Raw genomic sequence first — 24,054 nt, forward strand, 5'->3', positions numbered from 1 at the left:
TGCCCCTCGAAATTTCAGAAATTCCAGATTATGTCTTTTACCTAAATTACAAAAATACCCCCTTAGAATTTAGGAAATTCCCTACATGTCCCTGATTTCAGAAGAAAAAAAATTAATTAATTAAAATATTTAATTAATTATTATTATTTATTATTATTTAGTAGTCATACATGATGATGATTTATGCATGTGATGTATGATATTGAACCGTGTGATATGTGTATTTGTGATTATTATCATTGGGGCCTACGAGCCTCCATTTTATTTCACATTTATTGTCATACCTGCATACCTATAATTAAGTTGTAATCACATGAGGAGGCGCAACGGGAGCGTGAATGCGATAGCGGGACCCACGAGACGGGCGATCGCAATGCATCGAGATGCCGATGGAATCAATGAGGACGAGATGGACAATCATAGGGCATGGAGATGCACCGCTACACACATAGATCTTCATGTGAGTGATTTAGCCCACTGGCTCGGGCCTGATTATATTAGATTATGGTCCATGATCTTCTGTTGTAATTGCTCATGTGATATGTGATTGTTTATACACATATTATATATATATATATTTGCATGCGATGTAGATATATATTAAATATGTATGTGTGTGGTATGTGAGACCAAATCAAAGAAACCTCTCTCTCGATAATATTAAGTCGGTAAACATGAGACAATTATATTGACCCATGTGGCCTTCCATCGTTATAGGTAAGGACCGATTCTCGGTATATGTTGAGTTAGTCGAGTCCCTCGAGGCTCACCTATATCGTGATTCGTTATCTTGCCTACGACATAGAGATGTCACCGGTGACATGAGGACATGATATGCTTAGTCGAGTCCCTCAAGGGTATATCATCGAATCAGACTCATCTTGTAACGATGGTGTTGACTTAACTAAACATCATGGTTGGTCGAGTCTCTCAAGACAATGGTGATTCGGAGGTCGAAAATGACAGAAATCACAAAGAGTTGTGATCGGCAAGAGGTGCCTGCCTTTCGGGTTTAGTGTGATTGGTCGAGTCCCTCGAGGTTACACTAAGACATTAATTAGATCTCGATCCCCCCTAGAAGTCTGCTGAAGACTTCCGTTTCACATGTTAAGGGTATCGCGTGACTTGCTAGTAAAATAGTGGGAGGATATTAAAATAGAAGTTTATACCTTGATTGTTTATTTTTGTAAAATCCACATGTTATTTATTTATGTTGCATCTTTATTTTCAGAAAATGTCCCTTTCAAATCCCTTATATGGCATACTTGATGTCAACTACCTCACTGGTCCAAATTATATGGATTGGCTCCACAACTTAAGAATTATTCTCATGGCGGAGAAAATTACGTATGTACTTGATATAGTGATGCCTACACTCGAGGAAGGGGCAAGCGAGGATGAGATCACTCGCTATATGAAGTACATTGATAACTCTACTCTTGCTCAGTGTTACATGTTAGGCTCTATGACTACTAAGTTATAGAGACATTATGTAAAGATGGATGTCAGATTCATTCTCCTATATGTTCTTAAACTGTTTGAGGAACATGGAAGGACTCAGCGATATGAGATATCCAAGAGCTTCTTCCGTGCTAGGATGACTAAGGGGACACCAGTTCAAAACCATGTCCTAAAGATGATTGAATGGATAGAGAAACTCACAGGTCTAGGAATGGTCCCAGAGGATAACATGTGTGTAGATCTTGTATTTCAGTCCCTACTAGATTCCTTTACGCGGTTCATAATAAATTTTAATATAAACAAGCTTAAGGTGACTCTCCTGGAGCTCCTTAATATGTTGAGAGAGGCAGAGAGCACTATCAAGAAAGAGAAGCCAGTTCTCTACACTAGTGAGACCAAAAAGAAAAGGAAAGCAAAAATGTCCCTTAAGAAGGGCAAGGGCAAGGGCAAACCAGGTAAAGTAAAGGTTGTTAAGAAAGACCCTGTAAAGACAAAGGCCAGTGCTTCTACTATGGAAAAAATATGCACTGGAAGAGGAACTACAAAGAGTACCTTGTAGAGAGAGCGAAATAGAAGCTTGGAGAAGTTTCAGGTACATTCATGATCAGTCTCTTATGATAACACATGGATATTAGATACTAGTAGTGCTTGTCATATTTACAATTCGTTGTAGGTTCTAGCAAGGCCTAGTTGATTGGCGAGAGGCGAGATGGACCTCAAGATGGGCAATGGAGCAAAAGTTGCTGTAGTAGCTATTGGCAAGGTCACCCTACATTTGCCTGGTGGAGCTATTATTGCATTGGATGCATGTTATTTTATTCCTTCTATTATCAAAAATATTATTTTTATTAGTTTTTTAGAACAATGGTTGTTCAATATTATTAGATGATGAGATCATCGCAAGAGGAACATTGCATAATTGTTTATTTATGCTATACACTACTCCACATATCATGAATGTAAGTGTGTTTAAGAGGAAACGAGGTGAGGTGAACAGTGCATACCTGTGGCATTGTAGGCTAACTCACATCTATTAGGGAAGGATTCAAAAGTTTCTAAAGGATGGATATTTAGATCCATTCGACTATGAGTCATATGCAACCTGCGAGCCTTGCATTCATAGAAAACTGACCAACTCTCCATTCAGTGGAACTAGAGAAAGAGCCATTGAATTATTGGAACTCATACATAGTGATGTATGTGGACTCATGTCAACTCATGTCATTAGTGGTTACTCCTACTTCATTATCTTTACTGATGATTTCTTAAGGTATGGACATGTGTGCTTAATGAAGTACAAGTCCGAGGCCTTTGAGAAATTCATAAAGTATAAGAATGAAGTGGAGAACTAGACTGGAAAGAGTATCAAGACTCTTTGATCAGATCGAGAAGGTGAGTACTTAAGTATAGAGTTTACCCAGTTCCTCAAGAACCATGAGACTCTATCCCAATGGACACCTCCTTATATACCTCAGCTCAATGGTATATCTGAAAGGAAGAATCGCATACTGTTAAACATGGTACGGTCGATGATGAGTTTCGCTGACCTAACCATCTCATTCTAGAGATATGTTATAGAGACCGCAACTTACCTTCTGAACAGAGTTTCAACTAAGTCGGTAGTGTCTACATCATATGAGATATGAAAAAGGATGAAGCCTGATCTTAATATTGTTAAGATTTTGGGTTACCATGCTCACGTTAAAAGACACAACTTCGATAAGTTGGAATCAAGGACGGAGCGGTGCAAGCTCGTGGGATACCCCAAGGAAACTTGTGGGTATTATTTCTATCATTTCAAGAACCAAAAGGTCTTTATAGCCAAGAGAGTGGTGTTCTTTAAGAAGGAACATATTCTTAGCGGAGACAGTAGGAGTATGATAGAATTGAGCGAGGTTGGAAAACCTAGCTCAAGCACCACTCTACAGCTCGAGTCTGTTCAGATACCTAACACACAAGTTCCAACTTTACGTAGGTCCGATAGAGTATCTCATCCTCATAAGAGATATGTGAGACATATTAGAGAAGAGGATATTGAGGATATTGATCCTCAAACCTACGAGGATGCTATTATGAGTATAGATTCCGGGAAGTGGTAAGAACCCATAAATTTTGAGATGAATTTCATGTACTCTAACAAGGTTTAAGACCTAGTTGATATGCTCGAGGGTATTATACCCATCGGTTGCAAGTGGATCTTTAAGAAAAAGATCGGAGTAGATGGAAAGGTAGAGACCTATAAAGCAAGGCTAGTGGCTAAGGGGTATCATCAAAGGCAAGGTGTTGACTATGACGAGACCTTCTCACCCATAGCCATGCTAAAATCCATCCAAATTCTATTGGCTATTGCAGCACACTATGATTATCAGATCTAGCAGATGGACGTGAAAACCACATTCCTTAATAGTAACCTCGAGGAGGAGATGTATATAAAACAGTCCGAGGGTTTCGTATCCAATGACTACCCAGATAAGGTGTGCATATTACTTAGATCCATTTATGGACTAAAGCAAGCTTCCTGAAGTTGGAACATAAGATTTAATGAGGCAATCAGATCTTATGACTTCGTTAAGAACGAATATGAGCCTTGTGTGTATAGGAAGGTAAGTAGAAGCGCTATCACCTTCTTGGTGTTATATGTGGATGACATCTTAATCATTGAGAATGATGTAAGAATGATATCCACAGTAAAGGCTTGGTTATCTAGACACTTCTCCATGAAGGACTTAAGGAAAATATCCTATATCTTGAGGATTTAGATCTATTGAGATAGATCCAAGAGAATGCTTAGCTTATTCTAATCCAAGTAAATAGATACCATTGTCAAAAGGTTTGGCATGAAAAATTTCAAGAGATGTCTCACACCGATGAGACATGAGATATCATTTTCTAGGAGTATATCCCCAAAGACTCCTAATGAAAGAGCGAACATGGATAGGATACCCTATGCCTCAGCAATAGGGTCTATCATGTATGTCATGCTATGTACCAGGTCTGATATGACGCACGCTCTGAGTGTCACGAGCAAGTATCAGGCGGATCCAAGCTTGGAGCATTGGAAAGCAGTAAAGTATATCCTTAAGTACTTAAGAAGGACTAATGATATTTTACTAATATATAGAGGTAGTAACCTCAGGGTTGAAGGCTATACAGACTTGAGTTTTTAGTTCGATATCAATGATAGCAAGTCGAATTCGGAGTATGTGTACACCTTGAATGGAGGAGCAATGTGCTGGAAGAGTTTCAAGCAAGATACTACTGTTGACTCGACCATAGAGGCGGAGAATATTACTGCAGTAGAGGTAGCAAAAGAGAGAGTCTGAATGAAGAAGTAAAGGAACCTAGGTCTTATCAGAAATCTAAGCATGTTCTGAGGAGGTTATGCTTGATCAGAGAGATCGTGAACCGAGGAGATGTAGCAGTGAAAAGAGTTTCATCCGAAGATAATATTACAGATCCACTGATAAATTCATTATCTCAGATTGTCTATGAGCGTCACAAGGGTTTGATGGGGATCAGACACATAGGTGATTGGCTTTAGGTCAAGCGGGAGATTGTTATTCATAGGTGCCTTGCAAGTTAATCACGTAAGTGATGGCACGTGTGACTTGACACGCAGTCTTTTTTACTTATTATATTTTGACATTTATCACTTTATATTGCTTGTTGTATATATATATATATATATATATATATATATATATATATATATATATATATATATATATATATATATATATATATATATATATATATATATTGTGATGTCCTTGGATCTGTGCAATGAGAATTGGATCATGATGAGATCACGATAATGAGACTGATTCGCCTTTAAACACAGATCTTAAATAATCTCAGTAATAGGTTACTCGAGAGGGATATCGAGATAATCGGATAGACTAGTTTGTTGTATACCCGTCCATATAATGGATGCAGCTGGTCTCATAGCTGCTCGTGTAGGGACACTAGAGATACAATACATGTGCTCATTGGGGAATGAGTTCATTGATTGATCCGCTTACGGAATGCTGAATTGTTGATGATGTCTTATTATTAAATAGTGATTCCGTAGTCCTAGTGGTGTTTCTGGTCCTTAGACTTGAGACACTAAAGATATCATGTATGAGTGCTCTTCTCTTTGATACCGGACTTATAGGTTTGGATGTCTCAGATCTAACACAGTCGGTCATTGAGAGTGATAGTCAATCTTACGAGGGCTATTAAGTGTCGATAGATGATCATTCACTCTCGATGTCATGAGAGGAATTTCTCATGTGTTCTTCCTTAGTCAAATCCTTGGTTAGGGTCAATTGGATTGAGAGAGAAAGAGTTCTCCGGGAGAATCCGATTAGAGCGAGACTTGAGTAGAAATCGTATGGATATAATAGCATCATGCCCGGTATACGATCTCTGGAATATTAGATGGATGAGGGACTAAAGGTACACGGTAACTGAGGATAGACATGTCCAATGGATTAGATTCTCCTATATTGTCTAGGGACTACGACATAGTAGCCTAGTACATCTTCAGTCGATGACTCGAGTGAATTATTATGAAGATAATAATTCACTAAGGCAAAAGGAGTTCTAACAGATATGACTTACGACTAGCTTGATATTAGGCCTAGAGGGTTATACACATATGGTAGGCATTGCGATTAGTAGAGGTTCAAATATGAATATCCACTAGAGCCCCTATCTTATTGGATATCAAATAAGCCCATAAATTATTGGATCTTATAGATGAGATCCAATAAGAGCCCATGAGAGATTATTGGTTAGAGATCTACTAATCTAAGAGGCTTGGTAGTTGGATGAAGATTCAATACCCAATAGGGGAGGATCTATTAGGGTTAAGTTGATAAGAGACCTCTATAAATATGAGGGTTTCAATAGTTTATGGGCTAGAGTTTTTTGTTTCATCTCCTATCTTCCTCCCCCCTCTCAATCTCAGAGCAAGCATGAAGTTTTGAGGAGCATTATTGCAGCTCTACTGTGTGGATCACCGCTAGAGAGGAGGGCGTTTAACCTCTTTCACCTTCTCCTAGAGATCTATAGGGATTCAGTGATATGCAATCTCTTTAGGTAACACAATCTATCTCACACGTGGTTTTCTATTTCACGGATTTTTACGTACCAATCTTCGCATGATGACGAATATATCTTTGAGAATTGGGGATTTTATTTTTTGTTCTTCCGATGTGCATATAATGTCGCCCCTAAGATTTTTCAATAGTTTGGTGGTACCACCACCTAATCTGGTGGTACCACTGTCTGACACCCTAACATTAGATGGTACCATTGCCCAATCTGGTGGTACCACCACCTGACACAGTCTAAGAGATTGTGTCTAGGCGGTACCACCACTTGACAACTTGGAAAAATGTGCTCTTGACTTTTTCAGCTCATTAGTAGTTACACCTAACCTTGGGTCACCGAATAGGCCTTCCACTTAGCCCAAAACAATCCCAACTTAGGCCCAATGAATCCCTAATTGAGTTAACATGGTTACACCAAAAACTAACTCTATTACAACCGATTAAGACAACCAATTATAAGACTAGAATTCTATGTTGTCTGATATTTCATCCGATCCTTCGGTTCATCGTCCTCTCATTTAGCCCAATCGGCATATTGACCTCCTGTAACTTTCGATCTCCTTGGCGCAATGTCTGATCCTTCGACTCAATGCTCGAACTCATAGCATGAAGTCCTTTTGCTAGCACGTCAACCGATCCTCCGACTCAATGTCTAATCTCCTGATATGTCCCACTCCGACTTAACGTCTGATTCTTTCTACTTTAATTAATTTGCCTTTTCTGATCGAAGTTAGTCCTACGTCACTCAAAATACAGATTAGATCATAATTTTATCGATTAATTTCATTATCAAAATCCGAGATTCAGCAAGGAGACGGTTTTAAGAAACCGGTAAAAAAAAAGGGGGAGGCGGTTTTAAGAAAAAAAAGTATAAAAAATAAAGTTTTCCATCTTAGTCCATTACCTATTAATATTAATAATATGACTAAAGTGATTAATGACAGATGCCAAAATAATTTTTCACATTTTAAATCTGGATATATCTGAAAAACCAGTTTGATATTTATTCCATGTCCGTTTTATTTTTAATTAATGAATTTCCTATCAGGATATTCAAAAGTAGGAAATACACATTGATTAAGAAGATGTCTTGCCTGTTAAAGTATCAAGAAAAATAGAAATATACAATGAATGGCGAGATGTATAGGTTTCTCAAATTAGAAAAAGAATAAGGAGGATTGCAATATTATTATATCCTAATTTCTATTGAAAATTCATTTCCAATGAGCAGACTTTGGTCAATCGCCTCTATATATATCGTCGGTGTCTTTGGCTTCCCAACTCATAGCGGCTAAGAGGATGGGAACTCGGGGTCTCATCTTTTCAAGCGCACTAGTGCTGCTGCTTCTTGCACAACCGGTCTCAGTCGTTTCAGCCTCTCCTCCCTTTGCATGCGATCCTGCAAGCCCATCGACGCGAAACTACGGATTCTGTCAGACGACGCTGCCCATCGACAAGAGGGTGAATGATCTCATTTCACGCTTGACCTTGGAGGAGAAGATACAACAACTGGATGATGAAACTCCTGCAATCCCCCGACTCGGCGTGCCGAAGTACAATTGGTGGTCAGAGGCATTGCACGGTGTGTCCTCCTGGGGACATGGTGTCCACTTCGACCCCCTCACCATTCCAGGTGCTACCAGCTTCCCCCAAGTTATACTTACCGCAGCATCCTTCGACGAATACCTATGGTATCGTATCGGACAGGTAGTGCATGCTCCAAATTCCTCCATTGTAATGTTCGTGATTGTTTTATGCTAAGTATGATGGAAACCGAAGGACTTGGAGTAGCTTAAACTTAAGAAGTTTGATATGTCAGTATATCTCTAGGAAAGAGGGAGACTAATGTTAGTGGTTGCATCTTCTTCTGATGTTCGAAGGCTATCGCGGTGGAGGCTCGAGCACTGTACAACGCGGGACATGCTGATGGATTGACATTTTGGTCGCCAAACGTGAATATATTCAGAGATCCCAGGTGGGGCAGAGGCCAGGAGACTCCCGGTGAGGATCCCACGACGGCAAGCAAGTATGCCGTCGCCTTTGTGAGAGGACTACAGGGCGATTCCCCCACAGGGGAAAGGCCCGGCCAGCTGATGGCTTCAGCTTGCTGCAAACACTTCACAGCTTATGATTTGGATAGATGGAACGGCACCCTTCGCTATACCTTCGATGCTCGGGTAAGTTACTAGTGTAAGAATGATGTGTTCCCGTCAAGAAAGAGAGAGATCATACGTGAGTACAATCAATAATAACATGATATTGCTAGTCTAGAATCAAATCAAATAATAGGATAGAGATAAATTAAGATGGAAGAAAAGAAAAAAAAACAGTTAAAATATTTATAAAATCTTAAACTACTTTTTAACTTAAGTTCTATGCATCCAATAAAAAATACTAGTTTAAATCTTAATAGTTACTACTTACACAACACAACTAAATAAATGATCGATCATATTTGAGGAGCGAGCATCTCAGTGGCTTGTTTGGTGCTGCTCAGGTGACGGCTCAGGACATGGAAGATACTTTTCAGCCGCCTTTCAGAGGCTGCGTCCAAGAAGGTCGAGGCACTTGTGTCATGTGTTCCTACAATCGCGTCAATGGAGTACCCACCTGTGCTGATTACAATCTTCTGACCGAGCAAGCCAAAAACGCGTGGGGTCTTGATGGGTATGATCGTACGGATTTCGTATTAGTATGAGCTGGTTATTAATAGTCCCTTCAATTCAGATCACTGACCTATTGTTTTGATCCAATGTCTGTGTTTAGTGAAACATAAAGTCACTACGAAGCATCTCTCTTCTTTTCTCTTCTTCTTCTTCTTCCTTACTATCATCATTCTTTGACTATTCCTCAGGTACATTGCTTCGGACTGTGCTGCAGTTGATTTCATTTATGGTGCTACGCACTACGCCAAAACGCTCGAAGAGGCTGTTAGTTATGCTCTCAAAGCTGGTAAGAAGGATTATGCATGGCTTTTATTGTTTATAGCTTGTACAACTGACACAACATAAGCAAGCAACAGACTTCTAAAGGGCCAAAGGCTTGATGTAGCAAGTCCATGATCCTTTTATTTCTCTTACTAATTCAGCCTTAGATATTTGTAAGGGTCAAAAGCTTAATATAGTAAACCTATATAATAATAATAATAATAATAATAAAATTCACAAATCTCAATTATTTAGGATCAATTATAATAAATCTTTTATGATCATTGATATAATTTAAGTTTAGAATATTTAAATCTTTATTTATAGTTTTTATTAAAATCTTTTTAGGACTTCTTTAATCTCTTCTGATACAACTAACATTAATTATTTTACCTCTTCTGACTATCGTATTTGAAGGCCTTCTATGTACATGCTTATATCATTTTAAATGATTTTCTCTAATTTTATCTTTTATTAAAGTAATACCTAATTATTCATAAATAAAAATATTTTTTCTATCTTTCCTAATAATTTCATATATCTATCTCAACATTTTCATCGCAACAACATAATTTTTTTTATATTTTGTTTATTAACTATCTAACCCTTAGATCTATAAAATATTATCGATCTCACAACTATCTTATAAAATTTTTCTTTTAATTTTAGAGGTGTCCGATGATCACACAAGACTCTTAATGCCTCTTTTCATTTTAACCATCTTATTTTTACTCTATAAATAATATATTTATAGATTTCTCTATCTTGTTAAATAATTAATCCAAAATACCTAAGGTTTTTACTTAGAGTAATTTTTGTCCATCTAATTCAACTATATTCGTTTGTCTATTTTTATAATCACTAAGCTTGCATTTTATATACCTACTTAATTTAAAATATTTAGTTTCTAAGATTTACCTTTGTAGCTTAAGTTTATAATTAAGTCTATTTAGACTCTTATCCATTAACATAATATTATTAGCAAATAATATATATCAAGAAGATCTACGACTAATAATTGCATCGATTATTTCTCTTCAAAGTCGGTGTTGCGAAGATGAACATACTTGTCCCATGTCGAAAGAAGTACTAATCATGTCCAAAAAATTTGCAGGAGTGGATATAAATTGCGGTAAGGCTATGAGTCAGCATGTAGGAGCTGCAATAAAAAACGGGAATATATCTGAAAGTGACGTAGACAGAGCCCTATTCAATGGCTTCTCCTTGAGAATGAAGCTTGGACTTTTCAATGGAGATCCACAAAAGCTACCTTCAGGGGATATCCCCCCTAGCCAAGTCTGTTCGACGGAGCACAAAAACTTGGCTCTCGAAGCAGCCCAAGCCGGCATCGTTCTCTTAAAGAACATTGGCAATACCCTTCCTCTAGCGAGATCAAACGTTACATCTCTTGGTGTGATTGGCCCAAACGCTAACGCCCCTCCGAGCCTTCTGGGTAACTACAATGGCCCTCCTTGCGAGGTTATCACCCCACTTGACGCATTGCAGAGGTCCGTCAACAATACCCGATTCGCAATAGGGTGTAACGTTCCTGGCAATGTCAGTGATATCCCCGAAGCTGTCCAATTGGCGAGCTCAGTGGACTATGTCATCATGTTCATGGGGTTGGATCAAGATCAGGAGAGAGAGGATCTTGATAGGACGGATTTGGTTCTCCCAGGAACGCAGCAGACTCTCATATCCAAAGTTGCCGAAGCAGCAAAGAAGCCCATCATCCTGGTGTTGATTTCCGGTGGTCCGCTGGACATTACGTTCGCAAAGGACGACCCGAGAATAGGAGCTATCTTGTGGGCAGGTTTTCCCGGTGAAGCAGGTGGATCAGCGATCTCAAGCATCATCTTTGGAGACCACAATCCAGGTGAAACGTCTCATGATTTCTTTGCCATGTAACATGCTAACTCGCAAGACTTCGTATCTTTATACTGGAAAGGGTTACTTCACGCTACTTACTTGATCAACCTGGTCGGCGCAGGGGGGAAATTGCCTGTTACTTGGTATCCACAAGAGTTCACAAAGGTGCCGATGACTGACATGAGGATGAGGGCCGACCCTGCCACGGGCTATCCGGGACGCACCTACAGATTCTACAACGGCAAGCCCGTCTACCAATTTGGTTATGGCCTCAGCTACTCCAGTCATTCATATGAATTCGCAGCTGGAACTACAACTTCGATCTACCTGAACAACTCGTTGTCTCCCCAGGCTCACCCGAATGATCCAAACACTCTCAGTTATGACATCGCAAGCTTAGGCTTCAACACATGCGGAGAACTTAAAATCTCTGCTACGGTCGGCGTCAAGAACCATGGTCCCATGGCCGGACGGCACCCTGTGTTGCTCTTCTCTCGCTGGCCATCTACAGAACATGGTAGGCCGGTGAAGCAGCTGGTGGATTTCCAGAGCGTGCACTTGGAGGTTGGAGAGAGCACCAAAGTGGAGTTTTCTCTGAGCGCTTGCGAGCATCTCAGCCGAGTCACGGACGATGGCAGAAGGGTGTTGGACAAAGGATCCCACTTCTTAATCGTCGGAGATGAGGAGCATGAAATCAGCATCATCGCCTGATGATCTCCGCAGGCCATTTTGAAGCGTAGCTTGTATTCCTCCTATCACTCGTAGATCGACGTAGACATTTGATGAAATGCATACTCGATCTTGTTTCTTGCTTTCCATGGAGTGATTTGGAATGAAACTTATTTTATTACAAGGTGTTAATTTCCCAAATAAAAAATAATATTAAATTTATTAAGGAGAATTAGAGCCATCATAAAACCAAAATGGGGAAATTCCTCAGCCAAAAATAAAAAGAGTAACTCCATTGTCTTTGCAAGACACATGCAAACCGTAACCTCAAAACCCCAACGAAAGGTCTTTAGAGTGTATGAATATGTTTGATTACATTCAATAAGTTTCCAGGAGGATTACATTTCGAACTTAGATTCGTGAGTATGCTTCACATTATGAGCAATTTATGATAAATTATAACACCCATATTATATTACACTCACACGTGAGCTTGAACTTAACATATATCACTTTGTGTAATAATAGACTAATCAACTCGGATGTCTCGTTGATGTATTAATCATAAAAGCTCAAATAGTAAATTGCATCTTCTTTTTTTTTTTTCTTATAAGCAAACTATCGTTAATCTTGAGAGACAAACTTCTCTTTGATTATGTAAGATAAATTTTTTAAATTCTTTTTAAAAAAAATTTCTCAAATAATTAGATAAAGAACATCATTAGGACTATTACGAAATAAGTCAATTATTCTTCAATTATAAGAAGATAATAAATATTAATATACTAAATAAATATTATTTATTAAAAATTAATTATACTTTTCATGGGATAAGATATTAATATAGAATATAAAATAAACTAGCCATCATTCGTCATGTCAATACTACATCAAACCAACACTCTATTGTCTATAAAGATCGAAGCCCAAAAGGTAGCTTGGATCAATTACTAAGTTGTCGAGTTTCCTCCCCTACGAAATATTCACAAGAATATTTTTAAAAGATCATAAGGCGGTTCGAATCAGTTACGAACTAGCTCTCTGATCGAATATTCATAGGAATATTCTCGTAAGATCAAAAAATGATCTTGGTTAGTTACAAATCAACTCTTCTATGGAATATTCCGAGGAATATTTCAAGAAGATCAAAAGACAGTTCGAGTTGAATATAAACTATCTTTTTTATAAGATCTTCATAAGATATTCTCCCCCTTTTTTATGTTAGTGTCAAATATGTCAAAGAAATGGTACAACTAAGTATTAACTTGAGAGTCGGAGGAATCGGCTCGAGAAATCCCTCCCAACCACAGTCTTTAGGCAGAAACAAGGATAGAGAAATCCTTCTCTACCCTAGATGGCTCCTTGCATACATCAACAATATTTTTCCTTAACAGATATCGACAAAATACAATAAAAGAAAATTAATTGATGATTGATGCATATTGTAAATAAGAATCATAGAATTATACATTATCATTGGCTAACAAATGGAGGTCCAAACTCTTAGAATAGCATGTACTAACTTAAGATCCATATTATAATATTCTATTTATAGACTACCAAATAAAATCAACCTACTAATATTGATCTATCTATGTATCCATACTTATAGTCATAATCAACATAATATCATATATAACGTTCTAATAAAATATTTATCATAAACTTAATGTGCAATCTACCTAATCAAATGTAACAACATACACAACATGAAAATATATGTTGAATCAGAAATCAACAACAACATGCATAACAATTTAAAATTAAATAGAATAAATAGAAAAATTATAATTAATAAATAAAATCAAGGGAAGATAACATATCCACACCTACCACTTCATTTCTCTTTGTTTTCTCTCCTTTAGTTGAATTCTCCATTATTGGATTGCTGTTGCTGAAATAAGAAGTAGGGAAAAAAAAAGTGAGACGGTTTTAAGGAAAAAAGTATAAAAAATAGAGTTTTTCACCTTAGTCCATTACCAATTAATATTTATAAATAGGCCTTGCAACATGACTAAATTGATTAATGACAGATATAAAAATAAATTGAGGAACTTCACAAAATGTAAAAAATAATCTGGATATAAGGTTAGGGTAAGTTAACTATTTTGCATCAAATAAGTGTCATAAGCATATACCTTTTTTAGAAATACTAAGCAACTATAAATCAAACAACAATTTTAATACATAAACAAAAATAAAGTTGGAGAACCTGAAAAATCAATTGGATTTTTATGCCATATCTGTTTTATTTTTTAATTAATGTATTTCCTATCAGGATATTAAGATGATGTCTTGCCTGTTAAAGAATTAAGAAAAATAGAAATATACAATGAATGGCGAGATGTATAGGTTTCTCAAATTAGAAAAAGAATAAGGAGGATTGCAATATTATTATATCCTAATTTCTGTTGAAAATTCATTTCTAATGAGCAGACTTTGGTCGATCGCTTCCATATATGCATATCGTCGTTTGTCTTCGCTTCTCCAGCCATAGCAGCTGAGAGGATGGGAACTCGGGGTCTCATCTTTTCCGGCGCACTACTGCTGCTGCTGCTCGCACAACCACCGGTCTTAGTCGTTTCAGCCACTCCTCCCTTTGCATGCGATCCTGCAAGCCCATCGACGCGAAACTACGGATTCTGTCAGACGACGCTGCCCATCGACAAGAGGGCGAGTGACCTCATTTCACGCTTGACCTTGGAGGAGAAGATACAACAACTGGATGATCAAGCCCCTGAAATCCCCCGACTCGGCGTGCCGAAGTACAATTGGTGGTCGGAGGCGTTGCATGGTCTGTCGAACGGGGGACATGGCATGCACTTCATTGGCCGTACCATTCCGAATGCTACCAGCTTCCCCCAAGTTATACTTACTGCAGCTTCCTTCAACCCCGACCTATGGTATCGTATCGGACAGGTAGTGCATGCTCCAAATTCCTCCGCTGTAATGTTCGTGGTTGTTTCATGGAAACCGAAGGACTTGGAATAGCTTAATCTTAAGCAGTAGTTTGATATGTGAGTATATCTCTAGGAAAGATGGAGTCTAATGATAGTGGTTGCATCTTCTTCTGATGTTTGAAGGCTATCGCGGTGGAGGCTCGAGCACTGTACAACGCGGGACAAGCAGATGGATTAACACTATGGTCGCCAAACGTGAATATATTCAGAGATCCCAGGTGGGGCAGAGGCCAGGAGACTCCCGGTGAGGATCCCACGACGGCAAGCAAGTATGCCGTCTCCTTTGTGAGAGGACTACAAGGCGATTCACCCACAGGGGAAAGGTCGGGCCAGCTGATGGCTTCAGCTTGCTGCAAACACCTCACAGCTTATGATTTGGATAGCTGGAAAGGCACCGTTCGCTATACCTTCGATGCTCGGGTAAGTTACTACTGCAAGAATGATGTGTTCCCGTCAAGAAAGAGAGAGATCATACGTGAGTACAATCAATAATAACATGATATTGCTAGTCTAGAATCAAATCAAATAATAGGATAAAGATAAATTAAGATGGAAGAAAAGAAAAAAACTGTTAAAATATTTATAAAATCTTAAACTATTTTTTAACTTAAGTTCTATACATCCAATAAAAAATACTGCTTTAAATCTTAATAGTTACTACTTACACAACACAACTAAATGATCTATCATATTTGAGGAGCGAGCATCTCGATGGCTTGTTTGGTGCTGCTCAGGTGACGGCTCAGGACATGGAAGATACTTTTCAGCCGCCTTTCAGAAGCTGCGTCGAACAAGGTCGAGCCACTTGTGTCATGTGTTCCTACAATCGCGTCAATGGAGTACCCACCTGTGCTGATTACAATCTTCTGACCAAGCAAGCCAAAAACTTGTGGGGCCTTGATGGGTAAGATCGTATGGATTTCCAATTAGTATGAGCTGGTTATTAATAGTCCCTTCGATTCAGATCACTGACCTATTGTTTTGATCCAATGTCTGTGTTTAGTGAAACATAATGACAATCTTCTCTCTTCTTCTTCTTCTTCTTCTTCTTCTTCTTCTTCTTCTTCTTCTTCTTCCTTATTGAGCTGACAGCAACTGAGACTAATCGTCATTCTTTGACTGTTCCTCAGATACATTTCTTCGGACTGTGGTTCGGTAGATATGATTTATGGTGCTTCGCACTACGCCAAAACGCCTGAAGAGGCAGTTGGTTATGCTCTTAAAGCTGGTAAGAAAGGATCATGCATGGCTTGTATTGTTTACAGCTTGTACATTTATACAGTAATGATAATAAAATCATATGTTTCAATTATTTAGAACTGAATATAAATTTTTTATTATCATTCAGATAAGTTAAGTTTAACATATTTAAATTTTTATTTATAGTCTTTATTAATTTCTTTTTAGATTTTCTTTAATTTCTTCAAATACTATTAATATTAATCGTTTTACCTATTTTAATTACCATATCCGGAGGTCTCCTAAATACATAAATATGCTATCCCGAGTACATAATTATATTTTATATATTTATATTTAGTCTTACTTAATTTAAAATTTTTAATTTTTAAAATTTACTTTCATAACTTATATTTATAATTAATTTTATTTAGACTCTCATCAACTATGATAATATCATTAATAAACAATATACACCAATATAAGAGATTGATTTATATAGGTGTCTTGATTATTTCTCTTCCTAATTCAGTATTGTGAGGATGAACCATGATCTTTCAGCTTACTTGTCCAATATCGTACGAATTACTAATCATGTTGGAAAAATTTGCAGGAGTGGATATAAATTGTGGTAAGTTTATGCATCAGTATGCAGGATCTGCTATCCAAAAGGGAAATATATCTGAAAGTGACATAGACAGAGCCCTATTCAATGCCTTCTCCTTGAGAATGAAGCTTGGACTTTTCAATGGAGATCCACAAAAGCTACCTTCAGGGGATATCCCCCCCAGCCAAGTCTGCTCGACGGAGCACAAAAACTTGGCTCTCCAAGCAGCCCAAGACGGCATCGTTCTCTTAAAGAACACTGGCAATACCCTTCCTCTAGCGAGATCAAAGGTTACGTCTCTCGGTGTGATTGGCCCAAACGCCAACTTCCCTCCAAGCCTTATGGGTAACTATAATGGCCCTCCTTGCGTGGTTATCACCCCTCTTGAGGCATTACAGAGCTCCATCAAAAATACCCGATTCGAAGCAGGGTGTAACATCGTTGCTTGCAATGTCACTAAGATCCCCGAAGCTGTCCAATTGGCGAGTTCAGTGGACTATGTCATCATGTTCATGGGGTTGGATCAAGATCAGGAGCAAGAGGGCCTTGATAGGACGGATTTGCTTCTCCCAGGAATGCAGCAGACTCTCATATCCAAAGTTGCCGAAGCAGCAAAGAAGCCCATCATCCTGGTGCTGCTATCCGGCGGTCCGCTGGACATTACGTTCGCAAAGAACGACCCGAGAATAGGAGCTATCTTGTGGGCAGGTTATCCCGGTGAAGCAGGTGGATCAGCGATCTCAAGCATCATCTTTGGAGACCACAATCCAGGTGAAACGTCTCATGATTTCTTTGCTTTGTAACATGCCGATGTTCATGCTAACTCGCGAGACTTCGTATCTTCTGGAAAGGGTTACTTCATGCTACTTACTTGATCAACCTGGTCGGCGCAGGGGGGAAATTGCCTGTTACTTGGTATCCACAAGAGTTCACAAAGGTGCCGATGACTGACATGAGGATGAGGGCCGACCCTGCCACGGCCTATCCGGGACGCACCTACAGGTTCTACACCGGCAAGCCCGTCTACCAATTTGGTTATGGCCTCAGCTACTCCAGTCATTCATATGAGTTCGAAGCTGGAGCTGCAACTTCGATCTACCTGAACAACTCGTTGTCTCCCCAGGCTCAACTGAATGATCCAAACACTCTCAGTTATGACATCGCAAGATTAGGCTTCAACACATGCGGAGAACTTAAAATCTCTGCTACGGTCGGTGTCAAGAACCATGGCCCCATGGCCGGCAAGCACACTGTGTTGCTCTTCTCTCGCTGGCCATCTACAGAACATGGTAGGCCGGTGAAGCAGCTGGTGGGTTTCCAGAGCGTGCACTTGGAAGCAGGAGAGAGCACCAAAGTGGAGTTTTCTCTGAGCGCTTGCGAGCATCTCAGCCGAGTCATGGACGATGGCAGAAGGGTGTTGGACAAAGGATCCCACTTCTTAATTGTTGGAGATGAGGAGCATGAAATCAGCATCATCTCCTGATGATCTCCGCAGGCCAATTTGAAGCTTAGCTTGTGTTGCTGTCACTTGCAGATCGAGGCAGACATTTGATGAAATGCTGCATAATTAGTGATTTAGAATGAAAATATATTCTAACTTGCACAGAGACACCATATAAGTTCTTTAACATCATTTTTTTTTAAATAAAAGATATTTTAAGTGATAATGAGTACCATCATTTGCATCCAAGTAGATAGTTGTAGTCGTAATAAAATTGTTCCAATGAGCAAATGCATCGGAGCTCTTTAGTATTATTTTTTTCATAAAAAGAAAATCCCATATAATCGTTAAAATTTTCAACGACTGAGAAGCATGCTAGTTAGGTAAGGATGTAAGGATGTCAATCAATAGTTGAGAGCCTATTTTAATATTTTATCATATTTGTTCAATGACAACACATAAACCTTCGATAATAGCAACAACCTTATAATATGTGTTATTTATTGAATCTCGAATTTTAATAATAAAATCAATTGATAAGTTTAATAAATTAATATAATTTTAAAATATGTGATATGAAAAATATTTTAATCATGGTCTCGAACCATCGAATGACCAAATGTCGAGAAAATCAGACATTGTGCCCGTAGATTGTTATGATAAAAATTGGATGGTGTGCCGGAGAATATACTTTGTGCTAGAAATTCGAACATTGTACTTGAATGATCAAATATCATACTAAAAGATTGGATGTCATAGTAAAATCAGCACATCAAAAGATTAGGCAATATGCTGGAGGATAGGATAATGTGTTAAAGATTTGAACGAAATCTTGAAAGATCAAACGATATATTGAAATAATGGATAACGTGTCAAAATCTTCGAAGATATGTTAGATGAGTGGTAATGAGTCAAAGTTTTAGTCAATATAACTTTGGGCTAATTTGAGTCACTATTAGGTTAAAACATCACTTATCATATAAATCATACAACTTAAAGTTCGATTAAATTTGGGTTATTAGAAGGCCAAACACATGGCCTAAACTATCTAGATCAACAATGGTACATAGTGATAATACCATCAAAGTTATGTTTCGCAATGTGATGTTAAAAATTACAATGGTAGTATCGTCGAAGTCTAGTATTATTATTCCATGTCAAAAATTATATTAGTACCATGAGAGTCTATTATTACGATTTTGTTTCAAAGATTATAATAGTAGTATCATCCGAAGTCAATGATAATATCGCTCATATCCCAAAACATCATAAATTTAAACTTTGATTTTATTTTGAAAGACTTTTAAAGCTATAAATATACCATTATGGCTTGATTGATAGAGCATGTATTCTTGAGATTATGAAGTATTATAACACTATATTATTTGAATCTCCTCCTCTCTCTTGAGTGTAGTTGTAATACTAAGTATGAGAAGTCTCTGGTAAAGAAATAAGTATAAAGATTCTCTCCAAAATTTGAAAAAAAATATTATAAATAATTATTGATCTTCACTCGTTAAAAGCAAAATCAATAATCAAAGTTGATAGCCTCAAGGGAAAAAGAATCAGGAGCGGATATAGGTTAGAAAGATTGAATTGCGTATTCTTTCTCTTGCTTATGACTTTTGTGATTATATTCTTATCATTATCTATTTTATTCACAATCCTTACTTGAACTTAATATTTGGTTAATCATGTTTTTAGTATATATTTTTCTTCATTCAATTTGAAAGTTAATTAAAATTTACTATAGCATTAATTCACAAATTCACAAACACCACCCCCGCCCCCCCCCCCCCCCCCCCCCCCCCAATTTAGTACATAAACTTAAAAATAAAAGTTTACTCTTTATTCCATATCGGTTTTATTTTTAATTAATGTATTTCCTATCAGGATATTCAAAAGTAGGAAATACACATTGATTAGATGTCTTGCCTGTTAAAGTATCCAGAAAAATAGAAATATACAATGAATGGCGAGATGTATAGGTTTAGGATTGCAATATTATATTCTAATTTCTGTTGAAAATTCATTTCTAATGAGCAGACTTTGGTCGATCGCTTCTATATATATATATATATATATATATATATATATATCGTCGTCGTCGTCTTCGCTTCCCAACCCATAGCAGCTGAAGAGGATGGAAACTTGGAGAGAACTCCATGGTCTCATCTTTTCCAGCGCACTACTGCTGCTGCTGCTCGCACAACCACCGGTCTTAGTCGTTTCAGCCACTCCTCCCTTTGCATGCGATCCTGCAAACCCATCGACGCGAAACTACGGATTCTGTCAGACGACGCTGCCCATCGACAAGAGGGCGACTGATCTCATTTCACGCTTGACCTTGGAGGAGAAGATACAACAACTGGGTCATATAGCTCCGGCAATCCCCCGTCTCGGCTTGCCGAACTACAAATGGTGGTCGGAGGCATTGCACGGTGTGTCCAACTGGGGACGTGGTATTCGATTCAACGGCACCATTACGGCTGCTACCAGCTTCCCCCAAGTTATAGTTAGCGCAGCATCCTTCAACCCCGACCTGTGGTATCGTATCGGACAGGTACTTCATGCTCCAAATGACTCGGTTCTAATGTTCGTGATTGTTTTATGCCAAGTCTGATGGAAACCGAAGGACTTGGAATAGCTCGATCTTAAAACTAGTTTGATCCGTCGGTATATCTCTGGGAAAGAGGGAGACTAATGTTAGTGCTTGCATGATCTGCTTCTGATGTTCGAAGGCTATCGGGGTGGAGGCTCGAGCGATCTACAACGTGGGACAGGCGGAAGGATTAACGTTTTGGTCGCCAAACGTGAATATATTCAGAGATCCTAGGTGGGGCAGAGGCCAGGAGACTCCCGGTGAGGATCCCGTGACGGCAAGCAAGTACGCCGTCGCCTTTGTGAGAGGACTACAGGGCGATTCCCCCACAGGGGAGAGGAAGTCTGAGCAGCTGATGACTTCAGCTTGCTGCAAACACTACACAGCCTATGATTTGGATAATTGGAAAAGGCATAGTCGCTACACCTACAATGCTGTGGTAAGTTACAGGAAGAGCTGTGCGTTTCTTCTTCCACAACCTCGTGGATCGTATGTGAGGAGCTCCTCAGCGGTTTGTTTCCTGCTCAGGTAACAGCTCAGGACATGGAAGATACTTATCAGCCTCCTTTCAAAAGCTGCGTCCAAGAAGGTCGAGTCACTTGTGTCATGTGCTCATACAATCGCGTCAACGGAGTACCCACCTGTGCTGATTTCAATCTTCTGACCCTGCAAGCCAGGAACTCGTGGGGCCTCGACGGGTAAGACTCTCAAGTAGTTCCAAGGAGAAAGCATCGACATTGCTTTGATCCTGGCACAGCTTTTCGATCTGTCTAGCGGAATATAATGTCAATATGAATCATCTCTCTTTCTTCTTCTTCTTCTTCTTCTTCTTTGTTGAGCCAAAAAAAACACAACCGGGACTAGTGATCGTTCTTTGACCATTGCTCAGATACATTGCTTCGGACTGTGGTGCAGTTGACCTCATTTCTGGTGCTATTCACTACGCCAAATCGCCTGAAGAGGCAGTTGCTGATGTTCTCAAATCTGGTAAGGACTATCTATGGTTTATATTTGATTGTTTACAGCTCATAGAATTGACGAGTGGTAAGCAAAGCAAAACAGAGACTGCTGAGGGCCAAAAGCTGTGGCCAAAACCTCTCCAAAATAAAATTTGTATGTGATGATTCAGCTAATAGACTACTACTCTTACTATTTTCCTTGACTCAGAAAGAATCGTAATCGAACTGTGTCAAGTTTCATTTAATGATCATCAGCTCACAACCATAACAAATGTAGTCAACTCATATGGCTCAACGAGTGAACTTGTAACCACATGAAGAAGTTGCTTTCAGGGTTTTCTGGACATACTTGCTAATATCATGCACGCAACATGGTGTTCTCTCAGTACTTGTACTTGGCAACTATCTCTGTTAGGATCAGAATACATGACCAAATCTATGATCATTTTCCACCTCTTACTGATTCAGTGTTGTCGAGATGAACAATGGTCTTTCAGCTTACTGGTCCTATGTTGTGAGCAGTACTAATCATGTCCGAAAAATTTTCAGGAATGGATCTAGATTGCAGTGACTTTGTGCAGAAACATGCTGGATCTGCTGTCCAACAAGGAATTCTATCCCAAGGCGACATAGACAGAGCCCTATTCAACATCCTCTCCTTGAGAATAAGACTTGGACATTTCAATGGAAATCCACTACAGCTGCCTGCCGGGAACATCCCTCCTAGCCAAGTGTGCTCAAAGGAACACCATGACTTGGCTCTCGAAGCAGCCAAAGCCGGCATCGTTCTCTTAAAGAACGCAGCCAATTTGCTTCCCCTGGCGAGATCCAAGGTTGCATCTCTTGGTGTGATTGGCCCAAGCGCTAACAACGGGTACCTACTTATAGGCAATTACAACGGGCCTCCTTGCACAGGTAGCACCCCACTTGGGGAACTGCGGAACTACGTCAACGATACCCGATTCGTACAAGGGTGTAACAAGGTCGCTTGCGATGCTGCTACGATCAATGAAGTTATCCTGTTGGCGAGATCAGTGGACCAAGTCGTCCTGTTCATGGGGTTGGATCAAGATCATGAGAGAGAGGGTCTTGACAGGATCGATCTGGTTCTCCCAGGATTGCAGCGGAGTGTCATAACCAAGGCTGCAAAATACGCAAAAAGGCCCGTCATCCTGGTGCTGCTCACTGGTGGTCCGGTGGACATTACGTTCGCCAAGAACGACCCCAGAATAGGAGCCATCTTGTGGGCAGGTTACCCTGGTGAAGCAGGTGCATTAGCGATCGCACAGGTCCTCTTCGGAGAGCACAATCCAGGTGAAGCATCCCATTCGCTTACGGAATCTTTTTTTATGTCGATGATTTCAACAATCTGACGTCTTACGATCTCATGACGCTCACGCAGGGGGAAAATTGCCTGTCACTTGGTACCCACAGGAGTTCACGAGTGTGCCGATGACTGACATGAGGATGAGGGCCGATCCCGCCACAGGCTATCCAGGACGCAGCTACAGATTCTACACCGGCAAGCCTGTCTATGAGTTTGGATATGGCATCAGCTTCACCAGTTATTCATATGAATTCGAAGCCGAAGCTGTAACTTCGATCTACCTGAACAGCTCACTAACTCCCCGGACTACAGCAAACTCACACATTCTCAGTTATGATATCGCAAGCTTGGGCTCCGACACATGCGGGAACCTAAAATTCTCTGCTACGGTCGGTGTCAAGAACCAGGGTTCCATGGCCGGAAAGCATCCGGTGCTACTCTTCTCTCGCTGGTCATCCTCGGAACATGGTAGGCCAATAAAGCAGCTGGTCGGTTTCCAGAGCGTGCACCTGGAGGCTGGAGAGAGCACCAAAGTGGTGTTTCCTCTCAGCCCCTGCGAGCACCTCAGCCGAGCCACAGATGATGGCACAAGGGTGTTGGACAAAGGATCTCACTACCTCGTCGTCGGGCAAAAGGAGCATGAAATCAGAATCATCTCCTGATCTCACGAGACATATGATAGCAATTGCAGAATGAATTGCCAACTGTAATGCTTCTTTTATAATGAATGCTTAATAAATCTATTTAGTGATTCAGAAAAAAGACTCGAGTTGGCAAATATTTTTGTAAATTCATAAATTCTACGATAATATTGGAGTTGGCGAATATCTAAATTCTAATATTTTAAGATCGTGCCTCGTTATGATATTCTATCATCACATTTTAAATGTGAAGAATTGACCAATAATTGACGTGGATCCCAACCGAACCACCCTTCCACCCACTGCACGTTCC

General features: G+C 39.4%; 3 protein-coding genes across 3 annotated transcripts; all 3 read left to right on the forward strand.

The window, feature by feature from the left end:
• Nucleotides 1-7,859: 7,859 nt before the first annotated feature.
• Nucleotides 7,860-12,067, forward strand: LOC135633832 (probable beta-D-xylosidase 7). The gene is made up of 6 exons (XM_065143769.1): nt 7,860-8,267; nt 8,441-8,737; nt 9,058-9,227; nt 9,415-9,512; nt 10,602-11,363; nt 11,478-12,067. The coding sequence occupies exons 1-6, from the start codon at nt 7,860-7,862 to the stop codon at nt 12,065-12,067; spliced, it is 2,325 nt and encodes a 774-aa protein (XP_064999841.1).
• A 2,466-nt stretch (nt 12,068-14,533) lies between these two features.
• On the forward strand, nt 14,534-18,254 carry LOC103976943 (probable beta-D-xylosidase 7). Its single transcript, XM_009392307.3, has 6 exons — nt 14,534-14,944; nt 15,109-15,405; nt 15,720-15,889; nt 16,116-16,213; nt 16,778-17,542; nt 17,665-18,254. The coding sequence occupies exons 1-6, from the start codon at nt 14,534-14,536 to the stop codon at nt 18,252-18,254; spliced, it is 2,331 nt and encodes a 776-aa protein (XP_009390582.2).
• Nucleotides 18,255-20,355: 2,101 nt separating this feature from the next.
• On the forward strand, nt 20,356-23,762 carry LOC135633833 (probable beta-D-xylosidase 7). Its single transcript, XM_065143771.1, has 6 exons — nt 20,356-20,775; nt 20,954-21,253; nt 21,343-21,512; nt 21,704-21,801; nt 22,323-23,087; nt 23,176-23,762. Exons 1-6 carry the CDS (start codon nt 20,356-20,358, stop codon nt 23,760-23,762), a joined length of 2,340 nt encoding a protein of 779 aa, XP_064999843.1.
• Nucleotides 23,763-24,054: the final 292 nt, after the last annotated feature.

Source organism: Musa acuminata, chromosome BXJ3-3 (genome assembly GCF_036884655.1).
Source record: "Musa acuminata AAA Group cultivar baxijiao chromosome BXJ3-3, Cavendish_Baxijiao_AAA, whole genome shotgun sequence".
NCBI classification, from domain to species: Eukaryota; Viridiplantae; Streptophyta; class Magnoliopsida; order Zingiberales; family Musaceae; genus Musa; species Musa acuminata.